Source organism: Hevea brasiliensis, chromosome 17 (genome assembly GCF_030052815.1).
Source record: "Hevea brasiliensis isolate MT/VB/25A 57/8 chromosome 17, ASM3005281v1, whole genome shotgun sequence".
Classification (NCBI taxonomy): domain Eukaryota; kingdom Viridiplantae; phylum Streptophyta; class Magnoliopsida; order Malpighiales; family Euphorbiaceae; genus Hevea; species Hevea brasiliensis.
The window spans coordinates 21881575-21899482 of NC_079509.1; the positions used below are offsets into that span (position 1 = coordinate 21881575).

The 17908-nt window shown below is 28.6% G+C and overlaps 2 protein-coding genes across 2 annotated transcripts; one reads left to right on the forward strand and one right to left on the reverse strand.

Annotated features, from left to right (window-relative positions):
- Positions 1 to 4600: 4600 nt before the first annotated feature.
- Positions 4601 to 6228, forward strand: LOC110652193 (protein ALP1-like). The gene has a single exon (XM_021807748.2). It carries the CDS (start codon positions 4718 to 4720, stop codon positions 6005 to 6007), a length of 1290 nt encoding a protein of 429 aa, XP_021663440.2. The 5' UTR covers positions 4601 to 4717; the 3' UTR covers positions 6008 to 6228.
- Positions 6229 to 9493: 3265 nt separating this feature from the next.
- Positions 9494 to 15553, reverse strand: LOC110669686 (cuscuta receptor 1). The gene is made up of 9 exons (XM_058140071.1): positions 15143 to 15553; positions 14835 to 14990; positions 14655 to 14729; positions 14409 to 14564; positions 14236 to 14310; positions 12384 to 12605; positions 12167 to 12304; positions 11833 to 11982; positions 9494 to 11741 (listed from the first exon to the last, which is right to left on the reverse strand). The coding sequence occupies exons 1-9, from the start codon at positions 15528 to 15530 to the stop codon at positions 9670 to 9672; spliced, it is 3432 nt and encodes a 1143-aa protein (XP_057996054.1). The 5' UTR covers positions 15531 to 15553; the 3' UTR covers positions 9494 to 9669.
- Positions 15554 to 17908: the final 2355 nt, after the last annotated feature.

Below are 17908 nucleotides of genomic sequence, written 5' to 3' on the forward strand. Positions count from 1 at the left end.
AGATCAGCAAAATAAAAAATGATGTCTAAAGTCATTATAGGATCAACCAATAAAATACTAGAAAGAGTTGATATCATAAATTTTAATTAGCCTTTAACTAATCCATAATTTATTAAATATGCATTTTTCATTATAGGCACTACAACCATGAAATTATTATTTTTATTTGTATATTATATTTTCATTGTATTATTGCACCACTAAGCAAAAATACTTAGTGCGTTGGATTATTTTCCACGCGTAGGGGCACTGGAGATAAGGATAAAGCCCATTAGACATCTGCACTTGTGTCCAGTCTCACCTCCTTATTGCAGTGCATTTTGGTAGGGCTCGCATGTATCATATTAGTGTAGTTTGTTTTTGTTCATTGTAATTAATTTTGAAATTGTAATATGAATTATAAGTTTGTATAATTAATTTGTACATCATGTAAATTAATAAATTTGTAAATTCCATGTATAATATGAGTTGAAATTTGATGTGGATGAATATGGAAATTTCATGGAAATGGATATGGATGAAAATGGATGATGTTATTTGATATTATGGAATGAAGAAAATTGATATTGAGATGAGATATGAAATTATTTTAAACAGGTGAATAGTATAATGCACTAAATGTGAATAAACGAGGGAAACTCCGTCAGTTTTTCCAATGAAAATAAATCGAATAATTAATTAAAATGACAATAAAATTAATATAGAATAAAATAATATAAGAAAAGGTGCTTCAGCATAGAATGTGGCATAACTTGCTCAGCTACACTGTAGATCGAGTAAGGGTGTTATTCTCTATATATATATATATATAAAAGCTTTATAACAGTCCAATCTAAGATTGGTTTTACCATATCAAGGTCTAGTGAATTGGGATTGGAAGCAAAAATGCTCATGTACTGGATGCCGACATGTTAGAGATTGAATTGAGGCTTCTTAGGCTTGACGACGAGAATAATGATAAGGAAGATGGTAAGAACAAGAAGAGTGAGGAAGGAGAAGAGGAGCAAGAGATAGCAACAACAACCTTTGAAGGAGGTTGAGTTGGAAGACGATGCCATTGTTGGTTATAATTAGTGATAAAGCTTTTATCCCCAATTGGAAAAGTATGAAGACTGAAAAGTGTTTAAAAATTCAGGAAAATTTGGAGGAAACTTCAAAATTGCCAAATAGAATTAGGCTTGACTATTAAGTAAATAATATGGTCAAAAGATGGCATTTGGGATTAATTCAAAAAATTAAATTAGTTTTTCCTTTTAATTTATGTTTTATTAATTAATGGTTATTATTACAAAAAGCTGGGTTTTTTTTTTATTTTAAGAATATTTCTATTTTGCTTAAAATATATTAATGTTCAAAAAACAATTAAATTTAATTCTTCATTATCATATTGCTAAATTTAAACAATAATCATTTTTTATCTTATAAAATTTTTACATATAAAATATAAATTTTACAAAATATTATTAATTTTTCCGGCACGTATATAGGTTTGTACATATACGAAAATTTTTTTTATTGTTTGCCCATTTTAGCTCTTTAATATTAAATGAATTAGAATTTTTCTTGATATTTAAATAATTTTAATTAAACCTTTTGTATATTTAACTTTAGATAATAATCATATTCCGCACATGATATAAATTAATTTTTTAACTTTTAAACACTATTCAATTACATTTACAAATTAAATTTTGTAAAAGTAGATGGTAAAAAAATATTCAATTACTTTATTTAATCATAAGAGACATCACAAATGGAGTATTTATTATAATTAAGTTATAAATTTAATTATTCAACTTTTTGTTCAATTCTTTTATATATATAAAAAATGAGCCTTCTAAATGGCTTCAGCATATTGTGCCACCTATCTTAATGAGAAAGCTTAAAAAATTGCACGTGGCAAAGTGTCTCTTTTTTTATATTTTTTATATAAATATTACTTTATCATATTAAATATCAATTTTTTTACTTAAATTTTTTAAACTTTAACTACTAAAATCTTATTTTATATAAAAAAATAATTTTCTTAAATTTGTTACCTCAAAAATCGTATTAGCATGGCATTTTTTCCTACTTTATTTACCATTTTATTAATATATGATTATATTAATTAATTTAAAAATAATACATTAATAACTTATTTATTTATCAACATTTGAAATAAAATTATAATTAATTAAAAATTTCATAATAATAAAATTTTATAATATGATTATAAAAGTAAAAAATTATGCTACGAAAATAAAATAATAAATAATTCATGTAATTTGCGGACAAAATGACTATTGTGAAATTAAAGCGCACTCCAACCCTTTTTTTAAAACAATTAAGAAAAATCTTTTCTATTTTATATAATATAAATTCCTTTATTTTAATTGTCGCTAATTCATATTAATTTGTGACTAATTCCCTTTAACGACAAAATATATATTGTTGATTACTTCAGTAAGGAAACTTTATCTATAAAACTTGGTCGCTAATAATGTTTAGTGACGACTTATCTATCACCAAATTCATAAATAATTTCGATTTTTAATATTACTATAATTAGCATACACCAAATTTTAATATTATTTTAATAATAATGCTGCTTATATAAAAAATCCTATTGCAACTCTATAATTCTTAATTATATAAGAATTATTAGTTTATTAAAAATTATTTAATTTATTTTAATAAAATTAATAAGAGAAATTGGAACACCAAATCTCACTTTCATTTTTTTTTTAAATTTTTCTAAATGTCAATAGAAAATGGGTTATTTATGAAGACTTGATTTAAAAAATTAAAAAAAAATCTTGGAATAATTATCTAATTAAAAAATTAGTGTTAATAATTTAAATAACTAATAGCAAAAATTTATAATAAAATTTATGGATTATGGTGACCTATGTTTTATTAAAAGTTTCAATAATGTTCATGATAATTATTTTTTGTAAAATGAATTTCTTTTTTAATTACTTCCCATAATTTTTATTTGATTAACTACTATTCTTAGAAAAATCAATAATTTATTAAAAACATATTATTAGCTGAAAAATAACAATAAAATTATATTCATACATGAAATTTATTAGGTTTTGATATATAAATATTATTTTATTTTTTTTAAATAAAATATTATTTTAGTTATTAAGTAGTTCTTCATGTTTAGAATCATAATTATATATATTTTTAAAATGATCTAACTATTTTACTTTTTATTAAAAACTATTGTCGTTGATTTACTCTTCAAACACAATTACTATCTTTTAATTGTATTGAAATGTTATTAAGTGCCCCATTATAATAAAATTCTTTATTTTCATACATAAGCTAAAAATCTCTAATTTAAATAGAAAGAATAAATTAAATTAATAAAAATTATTTACAAAAGTTAAAACACACAAATTTAAATGTAAAAAAAAAATAAATTGATAAAATTTATTTGAAAATAAAATTTTTATTTTATTTAAAATCACTTATCAAGTTAGAATAAAATTATAATAAAAGAACTTCTATTAATAATTATAAATTATCAAAATTTTTAATATTAACCAAGAGTGCTGGGATGGACGAAATTTTAGAACATTTAGAGTTATAACATAATAAAACTTTTAAAATTAATAATTTTTTATTAATAATTATAAATTATTAAAATTTAATTGATATTAAAATTTTTTGTATTATAATTATTATAAGGATTATATATATTTTTGGTAAAATAAATGTGCCCCTTTCATACATCTATATTTATACATACATTGATAAGTATCTTTATAAATATATTAAAGCTGAAACAAAGAGAAAGATTTATATATTTACAATATCTTCTCCCTAAACAACTTCTTGATTTATCTTTTTTAATAGAATTTTGAAGTTTTATGAATTTTTCTTAATATTTTTATTTTAATAATAATAATAATAATAATAATAATAATAATAATAAAGAGACATTCAATGAATTTTCAAATAATTAAATATAAAAGAGAGATATTTAATGAATTTTGAAATAATTAATAAATGACTATTAATTAAAAAAATTAAAAAGTTATTTTTAACAAAATAATTTGTATAAAAAATAATAATAAAAGAGAAAAATTCAATGAATTTTAAAATAATTAATAAATTAATATTAAATTAAATTAAATATTTTTATGAATTATTAATAAAAAAGATTCAATGAATTTTCATATCTCCACGTCTTCTCACTCTTACAATTTCGAATTTTTTATGAAATTTTCAAATTTTCGTTTACCTTAATAATAACAGAAGATGAATATTCAATTAAGCTGAAACAGAGAAAAAGATTTATATATTTACAAGATCCTCTCCCCAAGCAACTTCTTGACCTATCTTCTTCCCTTTTTTTTTTTTTCAAATATAAAATTTTGAACTTTTATGAATTTTTTTTTTGTTATTTTTACTTTAACAATAATCTATCCTCTCTTTGTTTAGGATTCTTTTTTTTTCTTTTTTTACAAAATTTTAAATTTTTATTATTAATTTTTTAAATTTTTTGATATATTATTAATTTTTTATTAATAATAAAATTAATTGTTTTATTATTAATTTTAAATTTTTTAAGTAAAAACACCTATTTATTATTATTTTTTTTTTAAGAAAGAAAAGTTGCAGTTACGCGTGCCATCACCGTCTGTTTTCTCGCCAACACACTGAGCTTCACTATCAGAAATCACAAATGTGATCACTCAGTTGAGCTTCACGGCCCATCTCTATGGCTGCCGCCGGCGGATCCTCCAAATCTACTGCCCAGAAAGCTCCTATAAGCCCCAAATCCGCCCCAAAATGCAAACCCGGAAGACCAAGAAATCAAAACAAGCACTTGACCAAACAACTCATTTCTCTGCTCTCCTCAGCTACCTCCGCCGCCCACTCTTTCCTCACCCAAAATGACCTCCTCCTACTTCCCTCCCAATCTCTCTCCCTCGAATACTTCCTCTCTTCTATCCCTTTTTCTCCCTCTCCTTCCCTTTCTCCTCCTTCTCAGTCCTTCTTCTATCGCCTCCTTTCCTCCGCGTCGGACTTCGACCCTCGCTGGTGTCAAATTTTTCGCATGTCCAAGCAAACCTTTACAAGTCTTCTTTCTCTTCTCTCACCTTCCCTTCTCTCTTTCCTTCCCTCCTCCATTCCTCCCGATTCTGCCATTGCAGCCACCCTCTTCCGGCTCGCCCACGGCGCGTCTTACGAATCAGTAGCGCCTAGATTTGGACTTGATTCACCTGCCGCCGCGTGCCTTGCGTTTTACTCTGTTTGTAAAACAGTGAACGAGAAATTGGGGGACTTGGTGGACTTTGGGAGGGATTTGGAGCGCATAGTGATGGGATTTGAATGGATTTCTCTCCCTAATTGTTGTGGGGTTTTGGGGTTTGGGAAATTTGGGGTTGAAAGTGAGCTGCTGGGGAAAAATGGGTCCTTGTTAGTTCAGGCGTTGGTGGATTCTGAGGGCAGGTTCTTGGACATCTCTGCTGGGTGGCCTTGCACAATGAAGCCGGAATCCATCTTCACCCAAACAAAGCTCTATTCTCGTGTGGAAGGATCAAGGGAGTTGCTAAACGGGGCTTGTTATCAGCTTAGTGAAAGCAATTCAATTCCCCAATACATATTGGGGGATTCATGTTTCCCATTGTTGCCGTGGCTATTAACTCCTTTTATTAGGCCCAATGAGGAAGATAGTTTCGGTTCAGCAGAAAGGGAGTTCAATGCTGCACATAGCAGAGCAATGGGGTTGGTTGGCAATGCGTTTGGGAGAGTTAAAGCTCGGTGGCAGCTGTTGGCGAGGAGGTGGAAAGAGGATTGCGTTGAAATTTTCCCATTCGTGATTGTGATGGGTTGTTTGCTGCATAATTTTCTAATTAAGTATAGTGAGCCATTGCCAGAGGAGAGCGTAGGACGCATTCTACGGGAGGAGGAACTGCCAGTTTTCGAAGGAGAGGCAGATGAGAAAGGGGAGAGGACCAGGTATGCGCTTGCCAAGCACTTGAGTTGGGTAAGCATGAGACGGTAAATAATGCTAGTAACTACGCTGGTCTTAGCGGTAGTAGTATAGGTAGTTTGCTTTGCTTTCTTTTCTGTAAATAAAAGGCAGCTGTTGGCTTCTTGCTGGAATTAGAAATTTGATGTTGTAGGAACAATTATCTGTGATTCTGGATTGTGCCTTGTTTACATTTTCACTTAGGAAAGTTACCCAACTACGGGTGGTGGTAAAAATGTCAGGGAGTTTTACCAGTGGATTTCTCAGATTAAATTCATTTCCTATCAATCACTTGCCTGACATGGCAGGATAGGAAGTTTGAGAACCCTGAATTTAACAAATGGAAAAAGTTAAACCAGGGTTCATTATTCAGGAGCAACAAATTGTTCTGTTTTCATAAGCCATAGATGGAAACAAACTGATGGATAAGCGTAAAAGTTTAGGCCCTCAAGAATGTAGCAGCCCATCTCGGGCTGGAACCAACGGTTTTGAGTCGAGAAAGAGGATGAATCGAAGCTGGATTGGTTTCAAGTAGTTTTAGTTGGTCTCGATTCAAGATGATTTAAAGCAGATATCAATTGGGTTCAATCATGGTTCTGGTTTTTGAGAGTTTTAGTCTAGTTTAGTTCACCTGAACTGCCAGTTTTTATTTGATATTTATTTTAGTTTGGGTAGGAAGGAGGGGATTGCAATCAGGACCTATACAAGGTTCATGATCGGTTTGGATCCTTAAATTTTTTTTTACCATAGTTAATTCAAATTTTTAACCATAGTTAATTCTAGGTTTGACCTGGGTTGATACCATTCCAATTCAGAGGTTGAATCGCCCCAGCTAGGCCTCCTCTAGAACACATAATACTGCAAATCTGATCACTAAAAGCTTTTGAATTTCTCCATTAATTTGAACCATAACCAAAAAAAAAAAAAAATGGTCAGTGGGCAATTTTAAAAATGTATTTCGTAAGATTTGGCGATCGGTCGATTCCTGCCCGATACCATTAGTTTGGTCGGCCTATTGATTTGAGTTAGTTTCAATTTGAAGATTTTGATTCCGCTCAAGATATTAATTAAAGAGATATAAATATAAACTTAATATAATTTAAAAAAAAAATTTAATCGAATTATTTTAGGTTGGTTTTAGTTAAGATTCAAACAAATAGGGCTGAATATTGGGTTCAAACTAAGCTGAACCGAACTGAATTAAATTATAAAAATCGAATTATATATTGTAGAAACTGAACAGAATTAAAATGGATGAAAAACTAAATCGAATTAAATCGTTTTATTTCGGTTTAGTTCAGTTCAAATCAATCGGTTTTATTTTTATTGATTTTTTAATTTAAATTTAATTTTCAAGTTATTTTGTCTGATTTTAATCTTAGTTTGAACCTAATAAACATTAATCAAGGAAATTGAATAATTTATAAATATAAAATTATATATAATTCATAAATTCCCCATAAAAATAAATTAATTAAAAAATCAATAAAACTATTTGGTTCGGTTTAATTTAATCAATTTTTTTCTTTTCAAAATTGAATCAAATCAAAATAATTGAAATTTTTATAATATAAAATCAAATTAAATCGAATTATTTTAAAAATCGAACAGAATTATTAAATTAAAATAATTCGATTTAATTTATTCGATTTGAATCGAATAATACTCACCTCTACAAGCAAGGAGGATTGAAACTAGCCTTCTTACAATTGAGTTTTGGGACCATTTACGATTTGACCCGAGTTGGTCTTAATCTAATTCTCGCGTGGAGCCGAGTTGCACAATGGAGCCGGAATCCATCTTCACCCAAACAAAGCTCTATTCTCGTGTGGAAGGATCAAGGGAGTAACTGAACGGGGCTTGTTATCAGCTTACTGAAAGCAATTCAATTCCCCAATACATACTGGGGGGTTTCATGTTTCCCTTAGTTGCCGTGGCTATTAACTCCTTTTATTAGGCCCAATGAGAAGGATAGTTTCGGTTCAGCAGAAAGGGAGTTCAATGATGCACATGGCAGAGCAATGGGATTGGTTGGCAATGCGTTCGGGAGAGCTGAAGCTTGCTGGCAGCTGTTGGCGAGGAGGTGGAAAGAGGACTGCGTTGAAAATTTCCCATTTGTGATTGTGATGGGTTGTTTGCTGCATAATTTTCTAATAAAGTATAGTGAGCCATTGCCAGAGGAGAGCGTAGGACGCATTCTACGGGAGGAGGAACTGCCTATTTTCGAAGGAGAGGCAGATGGGAGAGGGGAAAGGACCAGGTATGCGCTTGCTAAGCACTTGAGTTGGGTAAGCATTAGAAAGTAAATAATGCTAGTAACTATGCTGGTCTTAGCAGTAGTAGTATAGGTAGTTTGCTTTGCTTTCTTTTCTGTAAATAAAAGGCAGCTGTTGGCTTGTTGCTGGAATTATAAATTTGATGTTGTAGGAACAATTATCTGTGATTCTGGATTCTGCCTTGTTTAGATTTTCACTTAGGAAAGGTACCCAACTACGGGTGTTGGTAAATGTCGGAGTTTTACAGGAGGATCTCTCAGATTAAATTCATTTCACTGAAGGTCACAACTTCAGTTTCGGTGCTTCCTGCGAATCACTTGCCTGACACGGCAGGATAGGAAGTTTTAGAACCCTGAAGTTAGAAAATGGAAAAAGTTAAACCAGGGGATCATTATTCAGGGCCAACAACTTGATTGATTATGGTTGGGCCAACTAATTGTTCTGTTTTCATAAGCCATAGATAGATGGAAACAAACTGATGGATAAGTGTAAAAGTTTAGGCCCTCAAGAGTATAGCAGCCCACCTGGGGCTGGAACTGACAGATTTAAATTGCGACAAAGGATGAATCGAAACTGGATTAGTTTAAGTTGTTTCAGTCGGTTTCAGTTCAAGATGGTCCGAAGCTGATATGAATTCGGTTTAATCATGGTTTTGGCTTTTGAGCGTTTTAGTCTAATTTAGTTCACGTGACGCCTGAGTGGAAACCATTACAATTCAGAGGTTGAATTAGTCCGATTGGGTCTACTCTAAAAGACGTATGATGCAAATTTAAGTGTTTGTTTGGATGGGGTGAAGGGAAGTTCAGTAAAATAATGTAAGGTTAGGTAAAGGAAGATATGGTATAATAAGATAAAATAATAGTTTTATTCAATTTTTTTAACCAATATTATTATTTTATTGGACCCTTACTTGTGTTACATTTAGCATTTAGCACTTAATGATTAATAGTAAGCAGTTGAATGATTGCCTGATAAATTATGGCATTTCCAATATATATATATAAACAATTGTGTAAATTTCTTAAAACAGTTTAAGTTGTTCTTCTTTTTTCTTTGAGATTATTTTTTGGGAGAAAATTAGCTCTTCTCGGATTGTACAAATTTGGATTAGGCATAATAATTAGCCATCTATCGAACAAACCAGAAAGAATTGCTTTGCTCAGTCCTTTCTATGATAGTATTTGCATAAAATTAATCTAATTTAGATATTAATAAGTTCAATCATATTGTTAAAGAAATAAAATAATAGACCATGTAGCAGCTTTCTTAAGCATAGGCTTAAAAAAAATTCAATGCTAGGAGCAAATATAGTATTCTAAACACAGGTTTTACATCACTGGTTGAGATTCAATCTCTTGGTTAATTGAAGTAAATTAAAAAAAAAAAAAAAGAACCTACATAATATTTGCATAATAAATTTCATTTACAAAAGTTACAAAATCTAAACTTGGACAAAAAAGCAAGATTGTCTATAATAAAATAGTAGCAATTGTTTGTACTCACCTCAATGTAGTAAAACCATGCTTGTCGCCAATATGGATTTATGTACAAAATTGCAGCTATTACCAACAACACCATAATGTAAGTCACCCCAAAACTCGCATGGAAAGCATCCTTATCGATGAAGCAACTGCTTTCTTTATTCTCAATTGAAGTTCTTGATTTTGATGGAGGTAATGATATTTCAGTACAATTTTTCATCAATGGACATCCATAGAGAAAAAGGTTTCCTCGATAGCTGCTTTCATCAAATGTTGCAAATTGTTTAACATCGGGTATCTTGCCAGATAAATTATTGTATGACACATTAAAAACAGCCAAAAAATTTAACTCAGTAAGCTGAGAAGGAATGCTCCCTTTCAAGTTGTTGTATGAAAGATCCAAACTCTCAATTTGGTGTAAGTTGGAAAATGATGCTGGAATTTCTCCTGTCAAACTGTTATGAGACAAATTTAGAACATGGATCTCATTGAGGTTTCCAATTTCAGTAGGAATTCGGCCTGTCAAATGGTTGCATGAGAGATCAATTCCAGAGATGTAAGATAGCATGCTTCCTTGGTAAGAATAGGATATACTCTTTGTTGTAAACTCTAAAGGTTCATCCATAGAAACAGGAGCAGAAGCATTATATGAACCATCTTGTTGCCTATATGGGCTGCTTGTAGATCTTAAGCAAGGGAGAATAGGACCAGAAAGATGATTATGAGAAAGATCAATCAAACTTAATTGAGTCAAATTGCACAACTGAATTGGGATTTTCGCTTCAATATTGTTGTGACCCAAGATTAGATAGCTCAATTGAGAAAATTTTCCAATCCAAGGCGGAATGCTTCCAGTCACATTATTATGGCTAAGATCTAACACAATCAGCTCAAAGCAACCATAAAATGCATCCTTCAAAGATCCTTGCAGCCCATTTCTAGACAAATAAAGTTTTTGTATGTTTGTATGGCAAAAGTTAGATGGTAGATTTCCAGAGATATTATTCATTGAAAGATCCAAAATCTCAAGATAAGACATGTCCCCCAACCACCATGGAATTTTACCGGATATGTCGTTATGACTAAGATCCAACACTCGTAAAAAAGTGCAGTTAGACAAGCTATGTGGAATGCTGCCAGTGAATTGATTGCCATCCAATTGTAACTCTCCCAAAAATCTTAAGTTAAAGGTTCTAGAAAATATTTGGCCTTGCAAACTGTTGTTTGAAAGTATGAGCTCAAATAATGAGACACAACCCACGGTTAAATACTCTGGTATACCACCTGACAATCTATTGTTGGATAAGTCTAAGCTTTCCAATAAGCTCATATTTCCAAATGAAGAGGGAATACTACCATTGAAACCATTTATCGACATGTTTACATATGTCAATCTCGGCAGATATGTTCCTATCTTTATTGGAATAGAGCCAATGAAGCAATTGTCTGAGATATCCAGGTATGACAAATTCATATAAGAATGAAGTGGTAATTGGAGAGGCCCTGAGAGAGAATTGTTGATCAAGTAAAGTTCTTCTAATTTTGTGTTGTTATGTAACAACCAAGATGGAAACCCTTCTTTGATTTGAATATGTGATAGATCAACAAGTTGTAGGTTATATTGATGATAGAGGAATTTGGGGAATGCTCCACAATATACACGGCCAGATAAAATAAGCATCTCTAACTGAAACATTGGGTTCAAATTATGATGATTGGGTTCAAATTCTGCATATATTTTGTTACCCCAAGCATCCAAGTTCTTGAGTTTTGAATGGTTGAAAAATGAACTTAATGAGATTGGGATTTGGAAAAGATTGTTTGAGAGTGATAAATGTTCCAGATTTTTTAAACCCCTAAGTGGAGATGAAGAGATGTTCCCAATAAAGTGATTGGAAGAGAGATCTAGCCATTGAAGGGATGTCAAATTCACTAGAGACAAAGGCAAGCTGCCACTGAAATCATTGTAGCTAATATCTAGCATTTGGAGATGTATTAATTCGCACAAACCTGAAATTAATTCATTTATTAAAACCTTTAGCTAAAATCTTTAATTAAGATGAAAGAGATCGCAAATTGAGAAATGCCATATTCAGTTTACCTTGGTTTAGAAATGTTGTACTATTAAGTCCACAATTGCGCAATGATAATGTTTGAAGGGAGGACAACTCTCCAATTGATTGTAGAAAATTACTGTTGACAATAGAGTAATCCAAATGCAAATACTCCAAATCCTTCAGATGTGGCAAGCCTACAATAATAATAATAATAATAATAATAATAATAATCAATTAAATAATAAGAAATTCAAATATATATTAGGAAAGGATAATGTTATATTGGTCTTTAATGTGAAGTTTAACATTGTATTATCTACCAAATTAAAATGGAATCATTTTTCTTTGTAAAAGAGCGATATTAGAAAACAAATTTACCTTGGATTGGTAGGGTGCAATTCAATTCACCTAAAGACAAAACCCTAAGAGAAGATAATACTTCAAGACTTTGGAGAAGGTTTTCATCCAGGGAAGACCCGTCTAAATACAGCTCTTTCACATTTATCACTTTAGAACCTGTTTAAAAGAAGCAGCAAATTTTAATTTTTTGTGAAAGTAGTGCAATTGTTATATGCATATTTAATTACGTACTAACCTTGATCAAATATTGTCCCTTTGAAATTACTCCCTGTCATATATAGGGTCTTGAGTTGGGCCAATGCTCCCAATGACAATATTGTCCCTTTGAAATTACTCCTTGTCATATATAGGGTATTGAGATGGGTCAATGCTCCCAGTGATTCTAATAGCATGCTTCTTCCTTCTACGGTGATGTCATCTAAATAAAGGATGCTCAAATTTTTTGGACTTCTGATTTCTACAAGTGAGAATAAAGTTAAAATAAAAAAAATTTCATAACATATTCAATATTTATTTTATGAAAAAAAAAATCATCGATTAAAAAAAAAATTCAATCTAGTGGTGCAATTTGGACAAAAATTAAAACAATTTTCAAAAATGGGGTAGATCCACACACTAGCCACATATTAAATACGCAAATAATAATATATATTTTTATAAATATTATGGATTTGTTTTATAAACAATTGCATGAAAAGTATGATATAGAACATAAAAATAATGAATTATTAGCATAATACATTTTTTATATTCATTTTCAATTCTTTTTCCATTTAACTTTGGATTCAAATTAGAAATAACATAATTTTGGAGATAATACTATTAAACTAAAATGTATTTTCAATAGCATAGGAATATTTTCAAAACTGTGCAATCTCGAGTTTGAGTTTCAATCAGAGTTAATTGTATAAAAAATATTAAAATATATTAATATTATAAATGATATTTAACTATAATAAATAACCATTTACAATATTATTGTGGAATTATAATTTATATAGTAAAAAAAAAATTAATAAGAAAAATACACACTAGTAAAAAAAAAATTTCACAGCCCATCATCAGTTGATGAAGTTTGAAGGAGGGATGAGAGCGTAGGGGAAAACATTCAGAGAGAGAGAGATTGCATATTATAAAAAAAAAAAAAAAAGCTTTTATTTTTCTTAATTTTCTTAAAAATAAATCTTTTTTTCAGTCAAAAATTTTAGGCGCGCAGTGGACAACGCTTTTTCTTTTTTTTTTTTTAACTCATTTGTGGCAAAAGGACCCAGTTTCCCATTTTGAAGTCGCCTTTGAATAAAACTTTTAACACATTTTTAGCGGCGACTTTATTTTCTTCACTAAAAATTCAGCACAAAAACTTTATTTTGTTCTAGTGTAGTCACGAGATAAAAAATTTGAGTAACTTTAAAAAAGTGCACAATACTGATACAAGGTATAAAGTAAATTAATCCAAATATTTACTGTATGTATTTATTTTTTAATCCATTAATATGAATATTGGACTATTCATTAATTTTTTAGAATCATTTAAATTCAGATTATTTTAAATTTTGTATAGATTGAAACAAGTTATTGATTACATTGTGTTGAGATTATTTTTAATTTTAAATCGAATTGAAAAATCAAATTAAAATGTATTATTATTAAAAATAATTAAAAAAATATATACAATAAACGTGTTATGGTTGGGGATACATTCACAAAATTTTATTAGAAAAAAAATATCATATAAATGAAAATATGAGTTCTCGCAAACAAACAAATTTAAATTTAAAAAATAAAAATAAATTATTCAGATTTAATTTTAATGTTAAAAAGTACAAAGTAAATGAACTCAAATATTTACCATATGTGTATTTAGTCACGTTCCCTTTCTTATATAAGGAAAGTTTTTAGACAGTAAGTTAAGAAAAATCTCCGAATGTATAATTATGGAAATAGTTTTTAATAATATTTTAAAATATTATTGTACGTTTAACTAAATACCAATGGTTTCAAAAAGGAAAGAACTAAATATCAATTTTAAATTTCTGTTTTTAAAATAATAAAAAATAAAAAAAGTTAAATTAGTATGTAATCAATACCTCTTGAGCTGATAAATTTTGTAATGTTATTTCCGCTCAAGCTCAGCTCCTCTAGATTGCTCATCGCATCCAATTCTGATTAGTAAAAAAAGCTCAAAATAATTAAATGATTATGAATACTGAGCAATTGAATCAATTAGTAACTTCATCAAAAGGAAGGAAAAATATCTAACCTGTCAAATTGAATGGTCCTTTCAATAGATTATATCCTATCCATAGAGTTTTGAGGGATGAGAGCCCCTTAATGGATGATAAAATATCATTACCAAAGTTATTGTAACTCAAATAAAGATATTCTAGATTGCTCATATTTGGTAATTTTTCAGCACCTGCATATATAAAAACAGTTATACATTAATTTTTTTTTTTACTTATTTAACAAAACGAAATAAATGCTCTATAGAAATAATTATTCATACCGTGTAAAGAATTAAAGCCTTCAATTTCATTGGCCATTAGATCCAACTCTTTTAGATTTGTTAGATTATTCAATTCTACACGCATTAGTAATAATAAGCGTTAAATGTGAAATAGGGATAATGATATGATTTGTGTGTTGTGTAAGACACATAAAGATAGAGAAGGATAGTAATACTCACCTTGAATATCAATTCTTCCTTTCATTTCATTTTCATATAGATATAAATATTTCAAAGATGAGAGATGACTTAGAGATGATAAAATGTTAGTGTTGAAGTTATTAAAACCTAAATTGAGAAACTCCAAATTCTCAAACGTTGATAGTTTTTCAAAACCTGCATAATGACAAGTAAAAAAAAATTAATAAATAAAAAAGTAGATAAAAAAAAAAAAGAAAAAGATAGTATAAAGTTCACTTTGATGGATTTCCAAATACGGATTTAATTGGGATTATTTTTAATTTTAGTAATGAAATAGACAGATAGACCTTCATTCTTCAGGCAACCAGCTATGTTGTTTTTGGATAAGCCAAGCTTCTTCAGCTGTTGGAAGGGAAGAAACAAAGAGGCATTTAGATACCAAAGTTCGAAGGAATTCCAACCTCTTATTTCCCCAAGTAAGAGTTGGGTAACATGCCCTGTAGCGGCACTGCACCTGACTCTTTCCCAGTTACAGCACTTGACATCGTCAGAATAATAGTTGTAATACCCTAAATAATAATTATAGTCAAACTGAGGAGAATAATTGAAATGAGCCTGGAGTTGCAAGAGAGCAATTCTCTCAGTCTCCCAACAACCATAAGAGGGCCAACTTCCACGTAATAATAAAACCATCATCACGAGTAATGCCCAAAGGAACTCGTTAATAACCTCCATTTTAATATTACCTTTTGCTATGTATCTCTTGCTGTGATCTTAGAATGCATAAGCTTTAGCCTTTTATAGATATAGGGTCATGGCTTTATGCATTTGTAATTAAATTAAACTATCTCATGAAAAATAATGTCTAATTAAAGTCTTCTTAATTAAATGATGATTTCATTTTCATAATTGTTAACATCATTGATGTGATGTATATTTAATGAGCGTATTATTTAGTTTTAAAAGCTATCATTTTGAACCACAAAGTCTTCCTCTTGTTCCATTCTATATTTTTCCATTATATATTCATTATCAAATGTAATTATTTTCCACGAGAAGCATCACTTCTCTTTTAATTAGTTTATATTGTTTTATGTAAATTAAATAATTTCATATAGATTACTTTTAAAAGAAGAATTAAGAAAAGAAATAATATAAATTATCGCTAAATATCTCTTAATAAAAATATCTTGATTCCTACTCTAATTTTTTATAAAATAAAAAAAAATACAAGGAAAAAAAACCTGAATTAAGTTACGTAACAGTATTGCATACAAATCAAATAAAAAAATAATATTGCATACATTTATCTTAAACGCAGTTATATATATATATTTACCTATAAGTTTAAACTTTTAAATTGAGTAGTTCCTTGATATAATTAAGATTGCTGTAATCCATAACAAATTTGTTTTTAATGTAAAATTTAATTAAATTTTTTTTACAATGTTAAATAATAAAATAATAATAATATAATATAAATTAAATTAAATAATTACTCAATTCTCAAATCAATCACTCCAGATATTAATGTCTTCTTAATTAAATGGTAAGGACATTTCATCATTGTTAACATCTTCGATAAAAGTCTATATCATTGTTGTAGTGTATGTTTGTGAGCGTGTCATTTGGTTTAAAGAATATCATTTTGCGCCAAAAGTCTTCCTTGTTTTCCACTCTATAAAAATTTATTTTATTAAATTTATTTAATAAAATAAATTAATGATGATAAACTATTGGTTCTATTATTTTATTTTTATTATTTTAAGTTTTATATTATTTTAAAATTTCAAGTAAAAGTTTTAATATTTGTTTGGATCTTGGCGTTGCATGAAACATTTGCAGTGCTGTTTGGTTCAGTAGACTAAACTACTAATGTTGAGATATGGATTCATTCCATTATTGATCCTTTTAACTTTTAAGGAGACTTTGACTTAACTATATAAATTTTTAGATTTCTTATATCATTTCATTCATTTGCTTATGTATTTTCCAAAATAATTATGATATATATATATTTTTTTAATCTATTTTTTTAACAATAATAATGAATTAACTTTGAATTCAATATAACACAAAATATAACTGAATTTTTTTTAAATAATAATAATAATTATAATAATATGCAAATTCAGCCAAATAATTATTCAGTTTTCAAATTTATCTAGAGATATTATTGTCTTCTTTGATATCATCAGTGCATTTTTACAGATAAATTTTAACAACTGTCGTTAAATTTATATAGTTGTAATACTACAATTCTTCAACTTTAAAATGTAATATAAAACCCCTTCAACTTTTAAATTTTACACAGTAAAATCTCTTTGACTTTTAATTACTGATTTTTTAATTTGAAACTGACATGAATAGTTCTCGTATAGTGCATAGTCAACATTTCTCTCTCCTCTATTATGCAAAGTATAAAATTATTTTTTCTATATGTGAAAAATTATTCTGTCTACAAGGAGAGAATGATTTAATTTACATATAACTTGAGAGAGAAAAGAGAAATACTGACTAAGCTCCATGCTAGAACTGTCAAGATCAGCGTCTAACTGAAAAACCAGTAATTGAATGTTAGAGAGATTTTATTGTACAAAATTTAAAAGTTGATGGAGTTTTATGTTATATTTTTAGTTAATGGACTATAATATTATAACTAAATAATTATAACTAAATAAGTTCATGAATAAATATCTAAATTTATCCGCATTTTTTACAATTGTTAACTTCTTCAATGAAAGTCTATCATTGATCGGCGAGAAAAATCGACCCTGCATATGCAGGTTCTAAGATTTTTATTATTATTATTTTAATATTTTTTTGTGTTTTTTACGCAAAATTATATAATTATTTAATTTTTAACAAAATTTTATAGTTTATAATTACTTTTTTTTAATTTTTTTAAATAAGCGCATATGAAATAATTGTGAATTACATTTTTTATGGTTAAAAACTGTGAAAGAAATTAAATTATATTTTTATAAAACGTCATTCATTAGATTGATTATTCAAAATCATAAATTAACATATTAAATAAAGTGAATTTGTAAAATTTGAGAAATTTAATATATGAAACCCTATTTGAAATTTAAAATAATGAATAGAGATTT